This window comes from Homalodisca vitripennis, chromosome 2, assembly GCF_021130785.1.
Source record: "Homalodisca vitripennis isolate AUS2020 chromosome 2, UT_GWSS_2.1, whole genome shotgun sequence".
Lineage (NCBI taxonomy): Eukaryota > Metazoa > Arthropoda > Insecta > Hemiptera > Cicadellidae > Homalodisca > Homalodisca vitripennis.
The window spans coordinates 129,632,081-129,657,599 of record NC_060208.1 but is presented as its reverse complement, the minus strand read 5'-3'; the positions used below and the strand labels follow the sequence as shown (position 1 = coordinate 129,657,599).

Sequence of the window (25,519 nt, the reverse complement as noted above, 5' to 3'; positions counted from 1 at the left end):
TCATGTCATACCGTATACATCCGTATAACGACGTGATCGTTCTGCAGTTTGTGTGATCCATGCAACCCAAGGTATTCTTCAAACATCGTGTCGCCATACAGGATACATCCGTATAACGACGTGATCGTTCTGCAGTTTATGTGATCCATGCACCCAAGGTATTCTTCAAACATCGTGTCGCCATACCGTATACATCCGTATAACGACGTGATCGTTCTGCAGTTTGTGTGATCCATGCAACCCAAGGTATTCTTCAAACATCATGTCGCCATACCGTATACATCCGTATAACTACGTGATCGTTCTGCAGTTTGTGTGATCCATGCACCCCAAGGTATTCTTCAAACATCATGTCGCCATACCGTATACATCCGTATAACGACGTGATCGTTCTGCAGTTTGTGTGATCCATGCAACCCCAAGGTATTCTTCAAACATCGTGTCGCCATACCGTATACATCCGTATAACGACGTGATCGTTCTGCAGTTTATGTGATCCATGCAACCCAAGGTATTCTTCAAACATCATGTCGCCATACCGTATACATCCGTATAACGACGTGATCGTTCTGCAGTTTGTGTGATCCATGCAACCCAAGGTATTCTTCAAACATCGTGTCGCCATACCGTATACATCCGTATAACGACGTGATCGTTCTGCAGTTTGTGTGATCCATGCAACCCAAGGTATTCTTCAAACATCGTGTCGCCATACCGTATACATCCGTATAACGACGTGATCGTTCTGCAGTTTGTGTGATCCATGCAACCCAAGGTATTCTTCAAACATCGTGTCGCCATACCGTATACATCCGTATAACGACGTGATCGTTCTGCAGTTTGTGTGATCCATGCAACCCAAGGTATTCTTCAAACATCGTGTCGCCATACAGGATACATCCGTATAACGACGTGATCGTTCTGCAGTTTGTGTGATCCATGCAACCCAAGGTATTCTTCAAACATCGTGTCGCCATACCGTATACATCCGTATAACGACGTGATCGTTCTGCAGTTTGTGTGATCCATGCAACCCAAGGTATTCTTCAAACATCGTGTCGCCATACCGTATACATCCGTATAACTACGTGATCGTTCTGCAGTTTGTGTGATCCATGCAACCCAAGGTATTCTTCAAACATCGTGTCGCCATACCGTATACATCCGTATAACGACGTGATCGTTCTGCAGTTTGTGTGATCCATGCCACCCAAGGTATTCTTCAAACATCATGTCGCCATACCGTATACATCCGTATAACGACGTGATCGTTCTGCAGTTTGTGTAATCCATGCACCCCAACGTATTCTTTAAACACATGTCTCCACACTGTATGCATCCGTATAACGACGTTTGTGTGATCCATGCAACCCAAGGTATTCTTCAAACATCGTGTCGCCATACAGGATACATCCGTATAACGACGTGATCGTTCTGCAGTTTGTGTGATCCATGCAACCCAAGGTATTCTTCAAACATCGTGTCGCCATACAGGATACATCCGTATAACGACGTGATCGTTCTGCAGTTTGTGTGATCCATGCAACCCAAGGTATTCTTCAAACATCGTGTCGCCATACAGGATACATCCGTATAACGACGTGATCGTTCTGCAGTTTGTGTGATCCATGCAACCCAAGGTATTCTTCAAACATCGTGTCGCCATACAGGATACATCCGTATAACGACGTGATCGTTCTGCAGTTTGTGTGATCCATGCAACCCAAGGTATTCTTCAAACATCGTGTCGCCATACAGGATACATCCGTATAACGACGTGATCGTTCTGCAGTTTGTGTGATCCATGCAACCCAAGGTATTCTTCAAACATCATGTCGCCATACAGGATACATCCGTATAACGACGTGATCGTTCTGCAGTTTGTGTGATCCATGCAACCCAAGGTATTCTTCAAACATCATGTCGCCATACCGTATACATCCGTATAACGACGTGATCGTTCTGCAGTTTGTGTGATCCATGCAACCCAAGGTATTCTTCAAACATCGTGTCGCCATACAGGATACATCCGTATAACGACGTGATCGTTCTGCAGTTTATGTGTGATCCATGCAACCCAAGGTATTCTTCAAACATCGTGTCGCCATACAGGATACATCCGTATAACGACGTGATCGTTCTGCAGTTTATGTGATCCATGCAACCCAAGGTATTCTTCAAACATCGTGTCGCCATACCGTATACATCCGTATAACGACGTGATCGTTCTGCAGTTTGTGTGATCCATGCAACCCAAGGTATTCTTCAAACATCATGTCGCCATACCGTATACATCCGTATAACTACGTGATCGTTCTGCAGTTTGTGTGATCCATGCAACCCAAGGTATTCTTCAAACATCATGTCGCCATACCGTATACATCCGTATAACGACGTGATCGTTCTGCAGTTTGTGTGATCCATGCAACCCAAGGTATTCTTCAAACATCGTGTCGCCATACCGTATACATCCGTATAACGACGTGATCGTTCTGCAGTTTATGTGATCCATGCAACCCAAGGTATTCTTCAAACATCATGTCGCCATACCGTATACGTCCGTATAACGACGTGATCGTTCTGCAGTTTGTGTGATCCATGCAACCCAAGGTATTCTTCAAACATCGTGTCGCCATACCGTATACATCCGTATAACGACGTGATCGTTCTGCAGTTTGTGTGATCCATGCACCCCAAGGTATTCTTCAAACATCATGTCGCCATACCGTATACATCCGTATAACGACGTGATCGTTCTGCAGTTTGTGTGATCCATGCAACCCAAGGTATTCTTCAAACATCATGTCGCCATACAGGATACATCCGTATAACGACGTGATCGTTCTGCAGTTTGTGTGATCCATGCAACCCAAGGTATTCTTCAAACATCATGTCGCCATACCGTATACATCCGTATAACGACGTGATCGTTCTGCAGTTTGTGTGATCCATGCAACCCAAGGTATTCTTCAAACATCGTGTCGCCATACCGTATACATCCGTATAACGACGTGATCGTTCTGCAGTTTGTGTGAATCCATGCACCCCAAGGTATTCTTCAAACACATGTCTCCACACTGTATACATCCGTATAACGACGTGATCGTTCTGCAGTTTGTGTGATCCATGCCACCCAAGGTATTCTTCAAACATCATGTCGCCATACCGTATACATCCGTATAACGACGTGATCGTTCTGCAGTTTGTGTAATCCATGCACCCCAACGTATTCTTTAAACACATGTCTCCACACTGTATACATCCGTATAACGACGTTTGTGTGATCCATGCAACCCAAGGTATTCTTCAAACAAAACTGGTCAAATTTTAAGTGATGTCTGCAAAACTTTTCTAAATGAATTATTGCATACCAGATATACGGTATTACTGTTTTTCAAACAAACGTGGTTCGGGTAAGGTAACAATAGGTTAGTTTTGTGCTTCACACAGCCTAGAAGCACGGAACATTTCACTCTGTACTCTGTCTTCCTCTTCGTTAAATAATACCATTGGTTATTTGGCTGGCTAATTCTTGAAATGTTCTTTTAAGTCGTCATCTGACTGTGTTATAATGCAGAGGCTTTTAAAAAAATGTAACAGAGTGCAAATCAAACCCTCTGTTTCATAAAGTAGTATACGTACCTTGTATTTCTAAAATGAATGCTCCGAAATGGCTTTCCAATGATGTTTTTTACCTCATCAATGTTAATCATTTTGCCAACTATAAATTAACTTCAGATTCCTCAACCATGTCACTATTGGTGGGCAATAGTTTGTGAGGACACTGCATTAAGTTTTAGTTTATCCAGATTAATAGGCCTACTATTATGTCGTCTGATTCAAATGGCCTCGTGTCAATCCATTGTTTTGAGTAGATACCATTGGATAGAAAAGTTTTAAGGGTAAGGAATTTTGACCTTCGATTAATATTCCAGAAGTTCTCAAGTCCCTTACACAATTCAGTAATATTTTTATTCTTTTTTTGTTAATAATAACAAATTTTTTTTATCTCTTAAACAGGATGCATGAGAAAAGAGTATTTAACAATTTACAATTAGACCTAACGGACCGGTCCAAAGGGCAAAAAGGCAGGTTGTTATATTATCTCGACCAATGGGCCAAGCCCGTTGGCTCTTATAAAAATGTGTTCGGTGGTCAAGAGTTTCTCCAGGCCTGACCAAACTTTTTTTTTCTTAATTAATTAAAAAATAAAGAAAACTTCAGAATATTAACGTAAAAACTTAAATGTATTTTACATAGGTACAAATTCACGTTATGTTGCATTAAGTACAGAAAATCGTCCAGTCCCATATTTAAAAAATTCTGATTTCCATAATTTCTTATTTTTCTATAATACTACAACTATAATAGGAAATATTTTACATATTTTGTCCTGTGCTTAATTAAAACTAAACAGCTGAACTGCATCTCCGTTTATCATGACCGGTAGAATGTCTGGCAGGATGAACATTATAGCCGATAATTTGTTCAAAGAAAACTAAAAGGTAAACTTTTTGGACAACAGCTAATTTTTGAAGTACTATATCTTGGGCCCTGTTGATATTACAGAAGTGCAGTTAGTGTCAAATTTTAGAAATTTGTATCAACTTAAACAACAATAACGCAGTATCATTAAACTGTATCATACAACATTAAGTTGTATCAACTTGAACGTATAATGCAGTATTAAAGTGTGGTAACTTATGAACTGTAATATGTAGGTATAACAATACATTATAATGTTTTTCGAGCACCTTACCTTTCGAACCTGCAAACGGTTTTACATTACTGGTACCCATGTATTTGAACAAAACGCCAAAAACTCAACGCGATGATTTTGCAAACTAGAAAATAAATTAAAATATACAATTGACTAAGATAATGGGAGAAATGTTCTCGGATAAATGGCCAAATCGTATCACGTCATAGATGGCGCACCTGTCGATAGTCTCGAACAATGAGCAGGTCTACCACTCGGCAATTGCGCTAATTACAAATAATTGAGTGGAAAGTTCTGTACTCAATTAAGGAAGGTTGATTGGACTATAAATTACCGCGGTAAGGCAGCCTGCCGGTAGAATGTAGCCTACACGGTGTTGTATGAGGGTTAATCTTACCTGGCTTCTACGTGCAGTTATTTTGACCATGCATCGATGGACGATAAACTAAACATCATGATGATGATAATCATGGTAATTACAATAAAAATGGGCAGTAATAAAAATCATTCGTCCCACGGGTTAAAGTTTGGACTTCAAAACTTTCTCTGCCATTTCATCTGTGAAATTTTAAATAGTAGATTTTGATAGTTACAGACTAAATTTTGCAATAAAACTTTTTAACAGGATTTCGGAAATTTCTCATCATTATATGTTACAAAAATAGAACACTGCGTTTTCAAGATTGGAATCCACCCTCTTCTTCTAGTATAAAAACATGCGAGTCGTGATTATCCGTATATGGCGAAGACATAACGTCGCCAAAGTCAATCTTGGCAAAAGAACAAGATGCACGTTTAAATCAAGCACATAGCCTACTTGGAAGTTCATATAGGTCAGCACGAACAATGCTTCGCACACCTTCTTTAATGTGAGAAGCGTGTCTGTATTGTTTATTATTTCAAAATGTGTACACAATTAGTTCGTAAATTCACTCAGCATTGTGTTATTCAATATGCTCTATACTCTTATTATTACTGTCATATTTCAATGCAATAATAATATGATTGATTTTTCGTAATTGGACGTTCTACTCCCAAAAACTGGTTATGAAAAAAACTCTTTGGGGAATTAGTAATCTATATTCATATCAAATGTACTTAAAGTCAAGTTTAAATTATTTATTAACGTATTCCTTAAGTTCAATCCTAGTATTCTTGGAATATCAATTTAAAACTTTAGTGAGACAAAGCTCAAAAACTAACTACCTACTTTTTTTAATAAGAGAAAATTTAAGTCGTCTAATACAGTACAGTAGAAGTATGTGTTAAGTATATATATAATCTACAGCACAGAGCTGATATATAAGGTGCATAAAGCTAGTTTACCTCGATCTGTTATAACAGGAGAATTTTGCACTTTCAGTACAGTACATACAGAACATACTCGAAGAAAACTTTCAATGGGTTTTAAATGTAATAGATTATATAGTGTGTGGACGTTTCACTGATAAATTTACAATGGAGGACAGGTAATAACTCCTGAATATTTAATAAATATTTTCATCTTTCTTTACAAAACTAGAGTTCTAGAATCAAATGAATCAGAAATCCCTCGTTCTACACTGTAAAAGACACACTTACATTTCTGTATCCATTTAACAACTAACAATTGTGTGTGTGTGTGTGTGTGTGTGTGTGTGTGTGTGTGTGTGTGTGTGTGTGTGTGTGTGTGTGTGTGTGTGTGTGTGTGTGTGTGTGTGTGTGTGTGTGTGTGTGTGTGTGTGTGTGTGTGTGTGTGTGTGTGTGTGTGTGTGTGTGTGTGTGTGGTGTGTGTGTGTGTGTGTGTGTGTGTGTGTGTGTGTGTGTGTGTGTGAGTGTGTGTGTGTGTGTGTGTGTGTGTGTGTGTGTGTGTGTGTGTGTGTGTGTGTGTGTGTGTGTGTGTGTGTGTGTGTGTGTGTGTGTGTGTGTGTGTGTGTGTGTGTGTGTGTGTGTGTGTGTGTGTGTGTGTGTGTGTGTGTGTGTGTGTGTGTGTGTGTGTGTGTGTGTGGTGTGTGTGTGTGTGTGTGTGTGTGTGTGTGTGTGTGTGTGTGTGTGTGTGTGTGTGTGTGTGTGTGTGTGTGTGTGTGTGTGTGTGTGTGTGTGTGTGTGTGTGTGTGTGTGTGTGTGTGTGTGTGTGTGTGTGTGTGTGTGTGTGTGTGTGTGTGTGTGTGTGTGTGTGTGTGTGTGTGTGTGTGTGTGTGTGTGAATAATTTAAAAGTAATCAAAACAGCATAATATCTTTATACATGAAAGTAGCCTTACGCTTTAAGTGAGACCAATATTCAGCATGGAACCCCACAATATGCTTTATGACAGGTTTACTTATACGTAAACATTTAACTCAAGTAATATCCTAGAAGTTGAAGTGTATATTTCTATTTTTATGATTCGTGAAGTGTCTTTGCTAGTTCCTTCCAATTGTTTTATGTGATTTGCATTACAACCTAGTGCTGCTAACTTAGTTGCCAAAAATATTAAAGGCGCTACATTTATCAACCTACTTGAGTTGCCTACCAGCTGCCTTTGTATTGGTCTTCCTAATCATCCTAATAATATTATAAATTATAAATGAGAAAGTGCTATTGTTTGTTTGTTTTGCTTTCACGCATACATTATTCAACCAATTGTACGGAAATTTACATAGACATTCTTAGGGTCCTTGGGATACATTTAGGCCTATTCTTATTTAGAAAAAAATCCCTCCGGGCTACGCCCCACTGGTCTCTAAAGCAGTTAAAAAGCCCATCTTGGTCGCTAAAGTTGCGCAATATTAATTGTAATCAACTGTTCTGTGTAAACATTGTATTATGACAGCACGACCATGTTTCATTAATTTAACCACTATTTTCAATGTGTTTACATTTATAGAATGAAAGCATTGAGTAAATTTAACATTATTAACATAACACTTCTTATTTCAACATCGTGGCACAAGGCAAGCCTGTTAATTAATTCTAGATTTAATTTTGACCTTAAGAAACAAAATTGTGAATGTGTATTGTGTGCAGTGATTAAAAAAATAATAATATAAACTGTAACTAAATTAGTAAAAAAATGTTAATTAAATGGATAGTTAATAAAGTGAAACTTAATAAACTACCATCTATTGGAGCTGTAGGCTAGTGACTAGTAGTGATAACTACGATCCTGACAATAACAATGATAGGAAAACCGTAACCAAATACCGCAATGTGAACTTCCCTACTTCTAACATGAGTGCACTAATAATAGAGCATAACAAGGAAAAATACAGATATTCAGATAAACCTATTCTGGTGATTACTATTGATGTAATCCAAAAGTGATGAGTATAAGAATCTTATGAATAAATGGGCTGAGAAATACGACTTCTTTACTGAGATAACAGCATCAGCATAAACGTGTCGCCAAGATAGCAGTTGGCTATCTTATCCGTTCTTATCTGAGCCTCTGCCTCTGAGAGAGTTAACAATAACTTCTTGTCACAGTTAGTCAGGTGTTAGAGAAATTTTGCAGACATGTGTATGAAATGCGTACTCTGTTTAGTTGTTGTTTTTGGATCAGCAATTGCAGGTAATACTGAATATCCTTCACTGTGTGTCCCTAAACCTTGTTTAATAGTGTTGTTCTTTTGATATGATCTTAGATATGTTTAAGATACTTAGTAATTTACTTTCAATTATTGATCATTAGATGATTTCCATTCATTAGGTGTGAGATATAACTTGACCTTACAAAATGGTCTAACTTAACTCAGATCACCGTTTTTTTACTAAATTAGGAACTTAATTCAGGCAATGTAGAGAATTTATTAGTACAGCTAACAAGATCTGTATTGTTTAATATTGGTTTCTGCTTATATATTGAATTTAATTGGCTTAACTGTAAATGCATATATGTTGTAAAAAGGATAATGCTTAAACAGATATATGCTATTTTAATATATTGAATTAGTTATCCAGTATATCACTATCAATCAAATATTAGTATTAAACAGTCTAAAACTTAATAGTTTACCTGTTTTACATGAATATTGCATGGGGATAAAACTTATATTGCTTAAGATTCAAATAAACAAACCCAAACTGTATTGTAAGAGATTGTTTGTTTGTTAAGATCAATCAGTTTATATTAAATATATTTACTGTGTTACTTATATTTTGTTTTAATTTAATTTATTTCTGTTTAATTTGTTATTTTAAAACTTACAGTTTGTTACCACCAGTGATGTATAATTAACAACAATCAATGTAGGTGTAGTTATGTAAATGGGATAGCTCACATTTCGTCATGTTATCTAAGAGCCCTGATCCTCTTCATAAAGAAATGACTGAACAAGATAAACTGTATTGATAGTCATTATATTCAAGTACCTATATGGAAATGTTTATACTGATAAATTGTCAGAAATACGTCACAGTTTCTGAGACTTTTTTTACTTTTTATTGTCTGCCCAGATGTGGAGCTACCAAATGACACAGGTCAATATGATTTCCTCATCATAAGTCTTAGTGGAAAAACTGTTGAACAGGTGAGTAAATTTGATTTCAAGTTGTTTCCTTTCACAGAAACAATCTACAAATAAATGTAGCTATAAGATGAAAACACTTAAAATGTATGTCATGTGTAAGATCATAGACCAGGTAAAACAGTATGTTAGGAGATATGTTATCAAACATTAAAATATGCTGCTGCTTGATATGTTCTGTTTGAATTTTCTAGCAGAAACCGACATAATCACTAGTTATATAAAAGAAAAGTATGAACATGTTATGTTAAATAGGCTCTGGCAATAAGAAAAAAAAACAATATTTAATTTAATTCATCAAATAAAATGAAATGAAATGACACATTTATTTTCTCTTCACAATCAATTAACTGTAACAAAACAACAATAATATTATATTTCTATACCTAGTTTTTGATCAAATAAAGTAAAAACTAATTAGGATGTATTTTTCTACTCTTGAAAACAAATTTTATGATAGGAATTATTAAACAAAACAGAAATATAAGCTGCTGCAGAACTGCTGAGAAAATAAATACACACGCAATAGAAGATAAATTCTTCTGTTTTTGCATGGGAGTCGCCAGTATTTTATATTTTCAATTTGGAATTGTATTGTTGTCTCCTGTTAACCTAGGCAAACACGCACACACACTAACACACACACACACACACACACACACACACACACACACACACACACACACACACACACACACACACACACACACACACACACACACACATCCAATATGAAAACATATGCTATCACATGTAATATCATTGCCGTATCTATTCAATCGTATCTCTCTTGAGGCAACTACTTTTGAGGCAAAAATAATTTACGCAAAAGTAAATGTGTTTATAACTTTATTTTTTAATAGATTTTTTTAGTTATTCAGTAGAGGAACCTATTATCTTACTTGTTTAGTTATTATTATTATTGTTTAAGAAAAATGTTGTTAGTAACTAGTTTAATACAGCAAACAATTGTTCCAATTGATTAGTATCATGATTCAAGAGCCAATCCTTGACACGAATTTTTAAGGTTTTCTTTGTGGGTGAATTTTTAATGTGAACAGGTAAACTATTGTAAAACTTGGGTCCGAGGTATATAAAAGACTTCTGCAGCAAAGAGCTAGAGCAAGAGCTTCTGAGCAGGTCACTCTCGGTGGCCTGATCATGCCGATCTGCCTGGTAATATATCCTCCATGTGTTGTTTGCAGATCAACAGTGACTCCTGGATTACCACTAATTTGGAAAAATAACCATAGCACTTTAAAAACATATAGATGCCGCAGTGGAAGTATTTTTAGCTTAAAAAACAATGGAAAAGCATGTTCACATATATTTTTCCGAAAAATAATTCTGATGAATGATTTTTTAATACTTATAATTTTCTTTAAATGTGATGGAAATGTACTGCCCCAGCATGACAGACCATAGTTTAATTTAGAATGAACAAATGCATAATACATTATTGTATTAATACATCGTCATGACAAATTTGTCTAATAAAATAAAATTTTGTAAGAAATGCAAGTAAATATGTTCTAATTGTTTTTACATGTACTTTCCAAAGAAGGTTTTCGTCAATGTGGAGTCCCAAGTACTTCACAGTGTTGCCCTGAGTAAGGGTGACACAATCACATTAATTCTGCTGACAATTCAAATTATGGTACTTCAAAGGTTCATCATAATAATTATTGTTATCAATTATTGAAAGTTTGAGTTAATGAAAAATTTATATATAGTGATTTCTGAGCATTTAATGCAAGTCCATTGTTACTAAACTGTAATCGAAGATAGTATAGATCTTCTTGTATATAATTCCACAGAAGTCATTTAGTTGGGGCACTATAAGATAAAGCTGTATCATCAGCGAACCCAGTTAGTTTACCATAAAAGGGGCCTCTATAAAGATCATTAATAAAAATTTAAAATAATATGGGACCCAAAACAGATCCTTGCGGCACACCACATATAATTGTGCTACTCAAGCTTTCATAGCTACCAATACAAACAAATTGTTTCCGCTCACGGAGGTATGATCTGAACCACTCATGAGCTACACTACGCACCCCCGCACTATCCAGCTTTTTTAGTAACAGCTCATGGCTGACCGTGTCAAAGGTCTTGCTGATATCCAAAAACAAACCTGATGCTTGTGAACTTTTTGGATTATTCAAATTTAATTGAATTTGTGATATAAAATTTTGTAGAACCATTTCCTTGTTCATTCCCTCACTAAAACCAAATTGTGTTGAAGCTATAAAGTTATAATGGTCTGAAAATGGCATAAATCTTTATTTAACGATTTTTTTCTAATAATTTTGAGAAAACAAAGTAATAATATTGGCCTATAGTTTTCGACGGACGTACTTTGTCCTTTCTTAAAAACAGGCACAATTTTGTCAATTTTTAGTTTTTCAGGAAACACCCCCTCACTCAGACTCTTATTAAAAATATGTGTTAGAACTGGTAACTATATGTGATGAGATATTTTTTACTATGAAACTAGAGATAGAATTATTTCCTTATATCGAGTTTATCAATTTTACTAATTCATTTTCTGCTACAGGAAGGCAAAAAATGGAATGAAGAGGCGAGTAAGTCCTGAACACCCTCTCATGATCAAGTCTTTGGTGCTCAAATGAGCACCAAATGGTTGCTCAAGTGAGGCACCAGATCAGTAGATCCACTAATAAAAAATCTGTTAAATGCATCCACAATTAGTTGCTGGTTACTTGTCAATTCATTGCATATCTCTAGTATTAAGGTTTTGTTAACAAATTTCATCGCTGGAACTAGCCCACTCAATTTGTTAATAATTATATTCCACTGCTGACGTGGGTTATTTGAACATTTATCAAACAACCCCTCGTAATAACGCTTTTTAGCGTCTTTAATCCACTTTTCAATTTTCCTGCTAAAAATGTCAAATTTAATTTTTAATCACTCATTGGTTGGCTTGCATTTTAATAATTTAAGCAGTCTATCTCGATTAGCCATAGTTTTAAGAAGACCATTTGTCATCCATGGTTTCAATTTCTTAGATTTATTTACGTTGAATTTATTTTTTATCTCAATTTTAGAGAGGGTGATCGCCTCGTTTATAATATCAATGTGTGTGTGTGTGTGTGTGTGTGTGTGTGTGAGAGAGAGAGAAATTATTTCTATGACATAAATTGAAATACAAGTTATTGTGAACTCCAAATTGATCACTATAAACACTGTTCATATGTAAACCAAACAAACGCTAGCATAATTAATTGGTAAACCAAACAAACACTAGCATAACTAATTGTACTTTTAGCTGATTAAGTTCTCAAACAAGCACACTAAATAGTTTTTAAACCACATACCAAAACATTATCTTATCTTTCTAAGCTTTAAACTGAGAAATTTCTTCCTTGCAGTCAGAGTTTGTCATCTCAAAAATTAGTCACCTATGAATCAGAGTACAACCTGATTTTCAAGTATGTTGAACTCGTTTTCACAATGTTTCATGATTTCTATACTGAGAGATATTTTATTTTTCAGTTCAAACCCATTCAACAAGAGTTTCAAGATCTTATAGCAAAACTAGCAACAGAATACTGTGCCACCACTAATGGCTTCCAACACCAGGGGACAATTAAGTAAGTTCAAACTGATTTTTCTTTGTTTCGTTCAGACAATTTTTAGATGCAGCTTACCTATAAAACAACACCTTACATGTCTGACTTTGAGGGGAGGTCATTTAAAATCTAAAGTTCATGAGATCTTTCCTGTACCTCTTCCTTATAGACCTTTCCAAGCCATAATTTATTAAAAATCCAAATGCTTTCCATTTTTTACATACACAAAATGGACCTTTTGTTTAAACTTGTTTTGAACAAACACATTCATTTATTTGAACTTGTTTTTCAATGTTTTTATCAAATGATATTTACAGTAGAGGTATGCTTATATTTCACCTTAATATGGGCTTCATAGGCTCGTTCTCTTACTTTTTTATATTATTTATTACATGATTTATGTCTAACCAAATTAATAAAAAAAACATATAACAGGCTGTACAATACTCAAGTGATAATTTCCATCGGTATTATTTGGATTTTGTGATGACATTGTTGGATAATTAACAGGCTTAAAAGATTGAAAATCAACTTATCTGGATATGTACTACTTTTTGGGGTTCAGAGATGTCATGTATAAGTTAAATTTTTTGTCTTATGAAAGACCTTGGATTTTTTTGTTTTCAGAGGAGTTTGTTAATTAAGAGGTATATGGATATGTCAAGTCCAACACAAACATAAACACATTGTGATACTGTACTGATAGGCCATCTTGATTTTAGTCCCATAAGAACTATGTTAATCTTCAAATTCTATTGCTAATATTAATTTTTTCATAATTTGAGTAAATTTCTAATTTAAATAATTAAAAATATAAATCCAAAACCTATAATAATATATAAAGCCAAGCCAGTACAAAATTAGCTCAAAAGACATATTATAATAAAATAAAGCAAGCTTTACTTTGTAATCCTATATTCTAGGGATCACTTAGTCAAAATGAAGACACTACATCCAGATTAACATTATGCTGTTATGTATGCACATCAAATCAATTAACGTAAATAAAAGATTAATGAAAAAGGTGTTCTACAATGATTTTAAAGCTTGAAGAAAAAACTACAGTTTGTTATAAAATGCTGCATTACATTTCAGTGCCACAACAGTTGAAGTAAACAGTGTACTCCCCTGCCCAACAGACTGGCCTGACGCAGAACTTTGTGTCAACACCAACATCTCTGTACCACTCAACACTACAGAACTTAGTGTCAAACATCTTCGTGAAATGTGGAAGACGCATTCAAACTCCCAGCTGGCAGCTTTGGGTTTGAAGGTAGTATTTTAGACAAAAATGTTGCGTACAAAACTGATAATTTCAACAATATATTACTTTCTTATATACAAATAAGCTTTAACTGCTAATGTTTCTAAGCCCTCTACAATACTTATAACATTCTGCTATAACATTATAGTACCAATGTTGGCCCTTTTACAGCCAACCATCCATCATGTCTGAGATAGGCCACAATATTTTCATTAATGTAAAACAGCTACAATTTTAAAACACCAATGTGTATTTAGATGATTTTTTATGAATCATAATAATTATTTGTCTGCAAGTCCATATTACACAATCCAAAAACCCTAGAAGCTTACAGTTCTGTCACCTCGATCTAGTTCTAGAAATCAAGCACTGTGTAACACATATGTTTATTCCATGTTAGAAGAGATCCTGTATCTCATCCAGAATATTTTTGAAAACAAGCTACAATATCATGATTTTGAGTGACTTACTAGTAACAAGCTAACTCAAAAAGAGTTGTGATTGGATCATAATGGCAATACCTCACTTGGGTTTGGTTAATCAGCAAAAATATAAAAAGAATTTCTGAAAGTATTAACATGAAATAGAATCTACTTAGGAACTGGCATGTCTTATTTTTCAATTTTTCACCGGTTTTGACTGATATAATTGGGAATTAAAGTACCAAGAAGTAAATTTTATAATTAATTGTTATAATGAAGTTTATCATAACATATGAGTCACGGGTGGCTCATACCAAATTATTCTGCCCACAATTCACGTGTGCAGCATAAATCATCTGTGACTCAGACATGCGCAGTTGTATCCTTTCTTGGTACCAATTTGAATTTGAAGACCCTACCCGTAAGAAACCTGAAGATTGCTACAAAAAAATTGGCTGCTGCAACAATCAATCTATTCTGTGAAGGAGTTCCTTGACTGGAGGAATAACGCAACAACAGAACATCCATAACCAATGCTTTTATATTTGCTGATGTATGTAAATAATCTGACTCTATTACTTTTCTCCAAGAAAATGTTAATAAAGAACTGTTTGATTTGATTTGATTTGAATTTCAGCTGCTACGTTACTGAATCAGCCTCTAAGCTACAGAGTAGATGTTTATCTTGTTTTTGAGCTTTATTCAATTATTCAGTATTGATTTAACTGAATATAAATAGTGACAGTTACAAATAAACGCCATACACGGTGGCACTCTCTAACAGAATCTGATAGTTCCGCCAATTTCATCTAAAGCATACTAGTGCTGACCTACACTGAACTATCATACACCAAAAATCTTGGGTCACCGGTGAAACATTGCATAGAAATAGAAATATTACCAAATTTAACAAGCAGTGTGTTAATATAATAAATATGTTACAGGATTATGAACTGCCATCAAACTACACAATACTCATTTTATGGCTTAGTGTTACTGGGATCCTGTTTGTCCTGTTTATAATTATACTGATTTTTGTAATCAAGACAAAATTCATTGAGAACTACATCCGAAGGTAATTGTGTACTGTCTTATTACCAATAAAATAAAATAATCTTGTCGTTAGTGTTTATGAGACAAATGTGGGGAGACCATACAATTCACATCCACTATAATTATTAATAGATAACTTATACGAGTACAATAATAACTTACAGAGTTATAGAAAATTCTTTTTTTTATGAAGGAAATAATACAGGGAACTAAGTGTTTAACTATGAAACCGTGTGTGTGTGTGTGTGTGTGTGTGTGTGTGTGTGTGTGTGTGTCCACATGCGTATGGGTGTGTGCATGCTTATAGAATACATAAGTTTTCTTTAATTGTATTGTTTAGTAATTATTTTAGTGTTACAAGTACTGTATAATTTTGAACAAACTAGCTTTTTTAAGTACGGTATTGTAAAAAAATTATCAAACAAAACTACATAATCGGACATTCTTCTAATCTAGTATTCATGGCATTCCTAATACTGCCTTAAGATTTGTGATATTTGATTTCTTGTGAAGTCAGTGCATTCCCTACATAATCCTGAAGCTAACAAAATAGACTGGTTTGCCAAAAACTCCACGGTTACCACTTTGGAATAATAAAATAGGGTTGTAAAAACTATAAAGTACTCCTAATCGCACATTGAGCCTGTCAAGATCAATTAACTGGTGAAACTAGTGTATTTCCAATACCACATTAAAACTAAAGAAATAGGGTTAATTGTGAAGCCATTGGATAGTGCCTTGGTTGACAAGGTGAGTGGGAAAAGTGATACTTGTCTAATACAGTTTACATCCTGATGTTTAAATAGGGTCACCATTGAAGTGTTAGAGATGGTGTTACCAGTAAAGATGCAGAGATAGTGTCACCAATGAAGTTGCTAAGATATGGTTGCTAGTGAAGTTACTTCTAAGAATGTTTTGTGGAATGTTATAAGAAATAGGGTAAAGTAATGTCAGATTATGTGATGCCGCTTATTTCACACTGTGGCTCGCAAATGTTTTCCATAATGTTGCATTATTGGATCTATAACATTTGAAGGCACACTAATAATCCATAGAATATAACCAACACTTGCATAAGTGTTTTATAAAATAAATATTTATTCATGATAAAATATAATAATTTAGAACATAATTTTGTTTTCACTGTATGTTACAAAATTAAAGGCTACGATTTTAGGATTGGAATTTATCCTCTTCTTTAGGTATCAGAAACTCTTAAGGCATGAGTTTAATACAAATACAATTAATTGAAAACTAATCAATGGATATCAATTAACTCGCTTACTCTAACTAAAAGAACAATTTGTACATAAAAAATACAAAGTATGTATCTGTACATACAATATTGGTCAGCATGAGGATAAACAATATCCCTGCACTTTATTGAAGAAGTGTTAACTAAAGAATGTTTTTGAGCACTTTTGATATCAAGAGTTTATCAGAGTCAAAATCTTTTTATTAAAATCTCCATAGCTAAGAGCTCACTGAGGAACTATCAGACTTCAGAGGTTCCAAAGGCAGAGAATCACTTGGCATCTAGAGAATGATAGCTGCAATAAGTCTAGTGGATTCTGATACGAATATTTCATACTAGATATTCCAGATGCAGAGATCAGATCATAGGGAATGGATTACTCAATCAATATATGAGATGAGCGATCCTAGAAGCTGAATATTTCTAAAGTCTTAAGTTGAATAACGGCTTTGTCATCTTAATACCCAGTAGACACATAAGCAATCGGCTTCTAGTGCTTATATTGTTCCAGAAGTGGACAGCAGCTTTTTGGAGCCAGATAGTTCAATAATGTTTAAAAAATATATAAAGTGTGATGCAAATCTACCTTAATCTTTTGGACAGTATGCCAAAAAGATTTTTTTACTTATGGTTAACAGGAGTTCCATTATATGTAAACATATTTTGGTATCATGATGAAAGTTTCCTCCTTTAAAGAAAAAAAATAACATCATTAAAGTTAGTTAAGAATTGTGACAATTAAGCGCAAATCTTTAACAATGCGCAAGGATGTTCCCTAAATCAAAAACTTTGTAAATTTATCTAAAATTTATTGTTTATACTATGTACAAACGTTTAGACCTGAATTATTTTTCATCCTAAGAGACAAAGAAAACAATTTAAAAAACAATGATCAAAATTTTCTGAAGTTACAGCTTGCAGGGACTTTTTACTAGATGAACGAATATAATGGTTCCAAGTGTAGCATTGGTGCCTCACTTCCCCACCACCATAAATAAAAAAAATTCATATCGTTATCTTACCATGGGAATCTGTGTTTATTATTTAGAATATCTTTATCACGCCTGTAAGCTCATCATCAGTGAAGTAAGCATAGACTGTGGTTGTGTCATTATCATGCTTCCTGGTCAGACTAAAACCACAGCACCCGTGGTAGACACCCAGTTTCCGTCCGCCCTGCTGCCATGGAGGCTTTCATATCTTTGTTTTCCTGCTAATTTGGTTCGCTCTTTTGAATATCCAAGAAGTATTGCATTAGCAATACTTTCCTTCATATTTTTCGAGAGCATTCTGCAATCTAATACTAGCTTCTTCAAATACCTTTTTGCCTCACACAATTTTTTCCTTCAATCTCAAATTGTTTTCAACTATTGTCTTTATTTGCAATTTATTTTCTTCCATTCATATTTCCTGTTAAAATTTTGATTTTATTTTTAATCCTGTTTTGAATAATTTGAAGAATAAGGTCGAGTTTAGATTTTTTACATTTTTAGTGAATTAAATGCCTATACAAAAACACATTTGTTGATTTTCTGAAATAAGGTTAATGAAAGTACATTTTTCCTCATCAGGTAACTATAAGTAACAAGAGTGGTTAGTAACACGCCTTCAAAAGTTATTGCTTCCTGTACATTGCTATTTTACAAACAATGACAAAATTCAAATATTGAAATTAAACTAATATATTTTTCAGACGGAGGGATATTCTTGGATCTTCTAACAGGTCTTGGCTCTCTCAGCATGGAGAAAAACAATTAGTACCACCCTTTTTTTACCCTGATCCACCAAGAACAAAGCTTAAGGAGGATCACTCACACTATGGTAAACTACAGCATCACTAGAATATTAATCATTAATACATAATTTATAAAGTTTTAATTTATATGAGTGAATTGATATACTGTGTGTCTAAAAAGTTCTAGAGTGTTTAAATATATTTGAAAATATTTAAGGTAGAGCCACAAGACTTAGTACACAGTAACTGAACATAAAACTCTAATTTACCACATGTTGAGTGACCCGCTATTTTCTCAGGGGGATGGCCCACAAGGATTCAGAAGAAAATCTGAAATATAAGCTTAGGTTGATATGCTTATCAAATCAAGGGTCTTCTTTTCTTCTTTTTGAAATGATTTAAAGCATTTTATTCATGCAATAAATTGTAATAGGACAGTTGAACACTAGAATAGAAACAGGTTTAGACCACGTCTCATTCATAAATACACCCTCAGGGTTGTACCCAAGGAGAGTACATGGGGGATGTAATACCTCAAACTTCCATTTTACTTTGAGTATTTATACGGGGATACATCTAAAACCAATCAAAATACTAATAATACTTAAATACACACTCTTATGTATTTAATAAATAACATATTCTTAAATAAATACGTATTCTTCATATTTTTTTTTTTTTTTACTTTCTTTATCGTTAATTATTGCATAGAAATATTCCAAACTCCCAGAATTATTGCACTCCAAAGAAAACTCCAGGTTACACTTCATTACACTCATTTCTCATTCTTTAATTCACATTAAATTTTATACTTGAGTATGTCAACATCGGAAGTTAGTAATTATTTGGTAAACTAACCAGGATTTAGCTTTTGTACTTTTTACTTTAATTATGTTTTTATATTAAATATAAAAACGTTTTATTTTGCTCAATGTTTTATAGATCCCGAGGGTCACAGTGACTGTAATAATCTCTTGTCCTATTCGCCCTTTTTATCGTAAAATAATAACTAGAATGTTATAACGTATTAAACCAATGTTGAAGCAGTATATAGAATCGTATAGTCCACAAGAAAGAATGAAATCATTAATGTAGAAACCATGTAGTGTATACAACTCATAATCATAAGAAACTGTTACTTGTTAATTAACAGCCTGATGTTTCTCTAATACTGATACAGGCTCTGAAGCTGATATACGAAAACGTGGATTTGGCATGGAAAACCCAGTTTATGATCCTGAACTGGTAGTTATTCCGAGGGTGGATAACCAAATATCTCAGAGCACCATTATCGTTGATGACTTCGACTCAGATGATGAGACGATCTACCCTCCCTCTCTTTCCAGGCCAGTTCAACAAAGGTAAACAGAGGTCAGACAGCCATGTTTTAACATGACAGTGTCTATAAGATAGGAAGAGTAGGCTTATATTTACAAGATTGGAAAGACAATCCTCTTTTTCTTAGTAGAGACAATAAAAAGAACATACAAAATGGGATATTTCATGCCCACTGAGTACACTGTTAACCACAGAGAGAATCAATTTGAAGTGTCCAGTGTTGTCAAATTGCAAAAACACTGTAAAGTACTTTTCACTCATGCCACACACTTCACCCAGCAAAGTTTTCACTGCTCAAAGCAGGTTTCAGAACCTTGAAAATTTGTTGCATGTTGTTGCACGAAATAGTCATTCATTCAGCTACATTTGGTTTTGAGAAAAAATTCTAGTCATTTTCAGAGCACTGAATGAGATCTTGAGCAAATTTTTGGTAAAATTGAATTAAATTGAACTAACACTGACTATTAAAAATCCTCATTGATTTCTTCTACAGTTAATCAATTCACTTCCGTCACTAATTCTTGCCCGTTTCAATAATCTCATCACGTTAACTTTCGGCAATTTCTCAACCTTCTTTAACACGTTAAAACCACTCATAAAATTATACATATATATGTGTGTGTGTGTGTGTGTGTGCGCGCGTGCGTGCGTGCGTGCGTGCGTGTGTGTGTGTGTGTGTGTGTCAAGTGAAGTATTTAAAAAAAGGTAAAAAATTAATATTATAAAACCACCTTGAAATTTCCTCAAAAAAAACTCATGATTGCCAAAATGACACAAATCTAAGAAAAAAAATTATAATTTTTCTGTCAACTATTTTATTGTTTACACGCCATTTCAAAAGATCATTCTTTTTTATTGCTAACAAAAAATACAGAGACAAATTTCAGATACAAAAAGAACATATTTGAAAGCAGAGGTTTATCGTGAAATATCTTTCAACAGCTCTCTCTGTAAGAGTCAATGTGTATATGGCTCTGTAGGTAACTAATACATTCATTTAGATATTTGAGTTGTTATTAATAAAATTACAAATATAATAAGTATTTGCCTGAGATGAGTGAAGCAAGTGAAACCTTGTATTGGGCTTTTTATGATTTAGGTATGACATATATTTAGGTAATAAAATCAGCCCAATGACCAGGAGTGTAAGTTTGTACTTCAATATTATTAAGTTACAGTATTAATGTCACACATTGACGTCTCGAGAAAATAAGAACAGGTTTGTTCTGAAGCTACCACAGTGCTATTATTCTCACTCCAAACATGTTCGCTAATTTTACTGACTTCATACCAACTGATTTCTCTTCTCTTTTCTAATTCTTACGATCCTTTCCTATGTTTAAAACAACCGATGAACTGACTGTAAGTCGAAGGAACATTAAGATTGCCAAAGTTCATAGTCGTATTTAGGAGATTTACAGTGTAATGGACAGGGTGCAAAATTTTGAACTACTATAAATAATACAAAAGGAGAGGAATGCTCAGTCAAAGAATTGTGTTGCTCTGTAACAGTGCTCGACTTCATGCAGCTGGCACGCTGACTACTCAATAGTTTAGTTGGAAGCAATTTAATCACCTGCCGTAGTCCAGCACAATGGACAATTCTATAGAGTGAAGGCTGTCATCACTGACAGGAATGTTTCTTTGATGAAGATTCTAATAATATGTGGGTCACTCACTACCACAAGCATCTGAATATTGGTAGAATCTATGTTAACTAGTTTAAGATGGATAATTTGGATAGTTTAAGCAGTTTAAGATAGATTTTTTTTAAAGAAATTTACTGTATATCCTGATAGTATTTACTTTCTAGAAATACTTTGTATTTAGTTTTTAGAAATATAATTATAATATGATGTCCGTTTTCATAAATCTAAGGTGTTCAAATTAATTTACTTCTATTCAATTATTTTAAAATGTCAAATAAAAATTTTAAATATCTAATAAATTATTCTAATTCAATTCAACTATGTGTATTTATTACATATCAGTAATAGACACAATTTCAGTCAGTTCTTATAAATAAATTATCAACTCACATGTGAGCTATACAAAAACTCTAGAAAAATCAAGGTTGACTGTGCTGGAAAGGAAAGTAATAATTAATGATTATTGTTTAGGACTAAATATCAAAATGGGAATAAATGTCATTATTATTGTGAATATTTTTTTAATGTAGGCATATATAAGAAATTAATTTAATAGGGTGTACATTCCATTTCATTTTTTCAGGAACGACAGAGGAAACAACGTGAAAATGGCAGATGAACTGGAAACAGCATTATAAATTGACAACTTGTTGGTCTATCATGAGATCCTTTATACGCATGTAAAGTAAGAGCTAATCTGATCAGACTGGAAAAAATCACCACTTGTTTTCTTGCAGACCAATAAGGCGTGAGCATCTGTTAATTGAACATCAATAAATATAAGAGTTTGTAACGTAATCAATTACTAATAGTAGATTCTTTCAAGCAATAGAACAATGTAGGTATCAACTTGTTTTCTCCTTGCAACAATACATTTCTTGTTTCGTTCATTTGATTTTTTAACTAAGCAATTTATATTATACTTTCATAAATATACTGGTTCTATTAAAAAAATATATATATATTTATTGCCAGTCGTAATCATCATGAATTCCAACAAATTCACACTAAATCATTCTGTTCAGGGACAGTGTGAGCTGTCCCACTCAGTGGTCAATACCTAGTTTATTTTAACATGGGAGCCAAATACATTAACAATTTTAGTCCAATGATGTGTAAAGTGGCTCGTTGATTCCTTACTTATGCATAATATCGACAGTGTATCTCAGCTTTCATCGTATTAATCTGATTGTAAAGGTTATCACAATTTACTGGAAACAAATAGTTTCCCTTTATAAATTTGGAATAAGTTCGATTAACACAAACACATAAGCTCGATACATTTCAATACAATTTTTCAGTTTTTAAATAAATACCTTTATAAAGTTTACAGCTCAATAAGGAACTTAATATGACGTCATATACGATATTGATACAAATAAACTGTAATAACAAATGTTTCAAACTCTAGCAAGTAGCTAGTACATCTGTACTAGTGTGCTAACTTTACCATATACACTGTTATAGGTCAACCGCTATTAAAAGAAACCTGCGCAGAAGCAAATTTCTGAGCAGTATCGCGCAGGAGGGGCCCCCCTCCGGCGGGGAGTTGGGGTGGGGAGTGGGAACCAGCACCTTCTTGTATCTGTTTATCAGCTGTGTGGATCGTATCTCGTTCTTACAGTTTTGTTTACAGCTACTTTACCTGTTCTATAACTATATATTTTTGTGTGTAGGCATATACAAGTGTCGAAGTCTAAGCGTAAAATATTATTAATGTAGCCATATATGTATCCAGGTTATTTGAGGTTAGCCGTGCAGCGGCCATTAGAGATGAGTCGTTCAATTCGAACGGGTCAGTTTAAGTGAACGAGTGATCCGGATCAGAGTGTTTCAAAAGACCCGTTCACTTTGAAAGTTTTGTTCAATTTTGCCTGACAACTGAATAAATGTGATACTTTTTTTCCAAATAAAGTATATGAAATGAAATTAAAATGGTTTATTTTCCCAAAAATAGTACAATAAAACACATATACGAGTACATATACACGTAGCGCAACAAACGTATGCACATACATACCTACAATGTCTGAAACCATGTATCAGAGTGTAAACAATACGGAACTTATACGTAGTTTTGTTATTTCTTATTATATAAACCTTGTAGTAATTCTATTTAATTCAATTAAAATTTGAAAAAAGAAGAGTAGTATTAACTGGGAAGAAGAGCCTACATGGGCCTAGGCCTGTGTTAGGTAGGCTCTGGTCGTGAATATTGGAACTAAAAAAAACATGCAAAAACATTTACATTACTGCTGGTAATAATTTATTGCCAATTAGCATTTAAAAGGCTATCATGTGGTAACACATGGTCGATATAGGTGCGATGTGCAGGGTTGATTCTGAGAGGAGGCGTTCTGTGCAGTAGTGTGCGTAATATTATTTTAATGAATCGTTAAAACTTATAGTCAGCCTGTGTATTATGAAAAGTGGTGGGAACTTAATCGGTTAAATGTATAAAATGTGTTATTTATAAAAATAAAATTATTTTCAAACGAGCAATGAGTCTGTTTGATGTTTAGTAATTTTATTGAAACATTTGTAGTGAAATAACCTTATGATAAATCAAAGACATATCAATCAACCATGTCCATTGTTCATAAGTATTAACATTTAAAATATTTAGTAATGTATATAGTAACATACAATTATTTTTTTTAATCAGTTGTAATTATATACAGGTATATATATATTTAGGCTACATTTACTAGATTCCTGAAACAATATATTTATTGTTATATATCTATCCATTTACTGTAAGATATGTTGTTTCTTCCTATATTCGAACACTTTTTTGCAAGCGGGTCCTTTCGTTCACTTGGTCATTCCGTATAGTCGTTCATTTTGTTGAAACACGATGACCGGTAAAACACGCTCTAGCGGGAAGGCTTAGAAACTCTGTACTGACCGGTTTCAACTGAACGGGTCGCAGCAGTGAACGATACCGACTGAGCCGGATTAGTCAGCTGATCAAATAGAGAGGCGGTGGAGGGGTATTTACCCCACCCTGCGTGAACTCAAATCAACCAAGGTTTTTTTTGTTAGCGGTTTACCTATAATAATATCCAAACTATAATTTTAAACACTTATAGTTCATCAAAGCTTGAAAAAATTCAGAGACATCTCTTTAACGTACATAACTTTTATCCTACTCAAAACCACTAATCTATCTCAAGTACTTAAAATTCCTTTTACTTTTGTATTTTATTCAATTGTAATTGAAGGAACCTAAAATATTGCAATATCTACATCAAAAAATATAATCTTACTAATACTATTGTATTAATAAAACCCTTGTTAATAATAAAACTCTTCATATTTGTTATCAAATTTTATAAAATGTTTTCTTCACTTGATTTCATCCAAGTGCATTGAAGGAAAGGAATTTAAAAATGAAATCATCTCTAATTTGCATTGTTTCACATGATTTTGTATGTTGTGTTTGCAAACAGTTGCTTGGTGTATAGATGTGAAATAATAATTCATTACACAAGTACTGTCAAGTTTGGCAGCTATTATTGTTGCTATTTAGTTTCATTTAGTTTTGGAAACATCATTTTCAATCTGAATTAAAGCAGCTTTTTATTCTATGTGAGATTACACTGATACGGAGTAAAAAATAATAAAAACTTCAAAGAAAGTCTCATTAAAAGTTTGTTTGTTACTGATGTGTATTTTTGTTTGTATATCTGTACTACTCTATTGTTTCTTATTCTATCTTCATGTAATAACTTCTGCATTACTATTTAGTGGAAACAAAATTATTCAATTTATTTCGATAACTTTGTTTTATTTCAGTTATTCATTAGAATCATACTTATCCCAATCGGTGATGGATTACTGTTTCACTATCTTTACTCATATTAAGAAATTATTTTTAGTGTTAGTTAACATGTGAAAATGTTGTTCCCAACTGAGGACCTCACTTGTGTCCTAAGGAGATACCAACCACTAGTTTATCAGATAAATCTAGCTGTATCTATTCTGTATAGACAGGA

General features: G+C 33.9%; 1 protein-coding gene across 1 annotated transcript; it reads left to right on the top strand.

Annotated features, from left to right (window-relative positions):
- Positions 1 to 8,100: 8,100 nt before the first annotated feature.
- On the top strand, positions 8,101 to 22,502 carry LOC124354742. The gene is made up of 8 exons (XM_046805409.1): positions 8,101 to 8,251; positions 9,136 to 9,209; positions 12,729 to 12,826; positions 13,901 to 14,078; positions 15,436 to 15,566; positions 18,493 to 18,620; positions 19,715 to 19,895; positions 22,105 to 22,502. Exons 1-8 carry the CDS (start codon positions 8,197 to 8,199, stop codon positions 22,157 to 22,159), a joined length of 900 nt encoding a protein of 299 aa, XP_046661365.1. The 5' UTR covers positions 8,101 to 8,196; the 3' UTR covers positions 22,160 to 22,502.
- Positions 22,503 to 25,519: the final 3,017 nt, after the last annotated feature.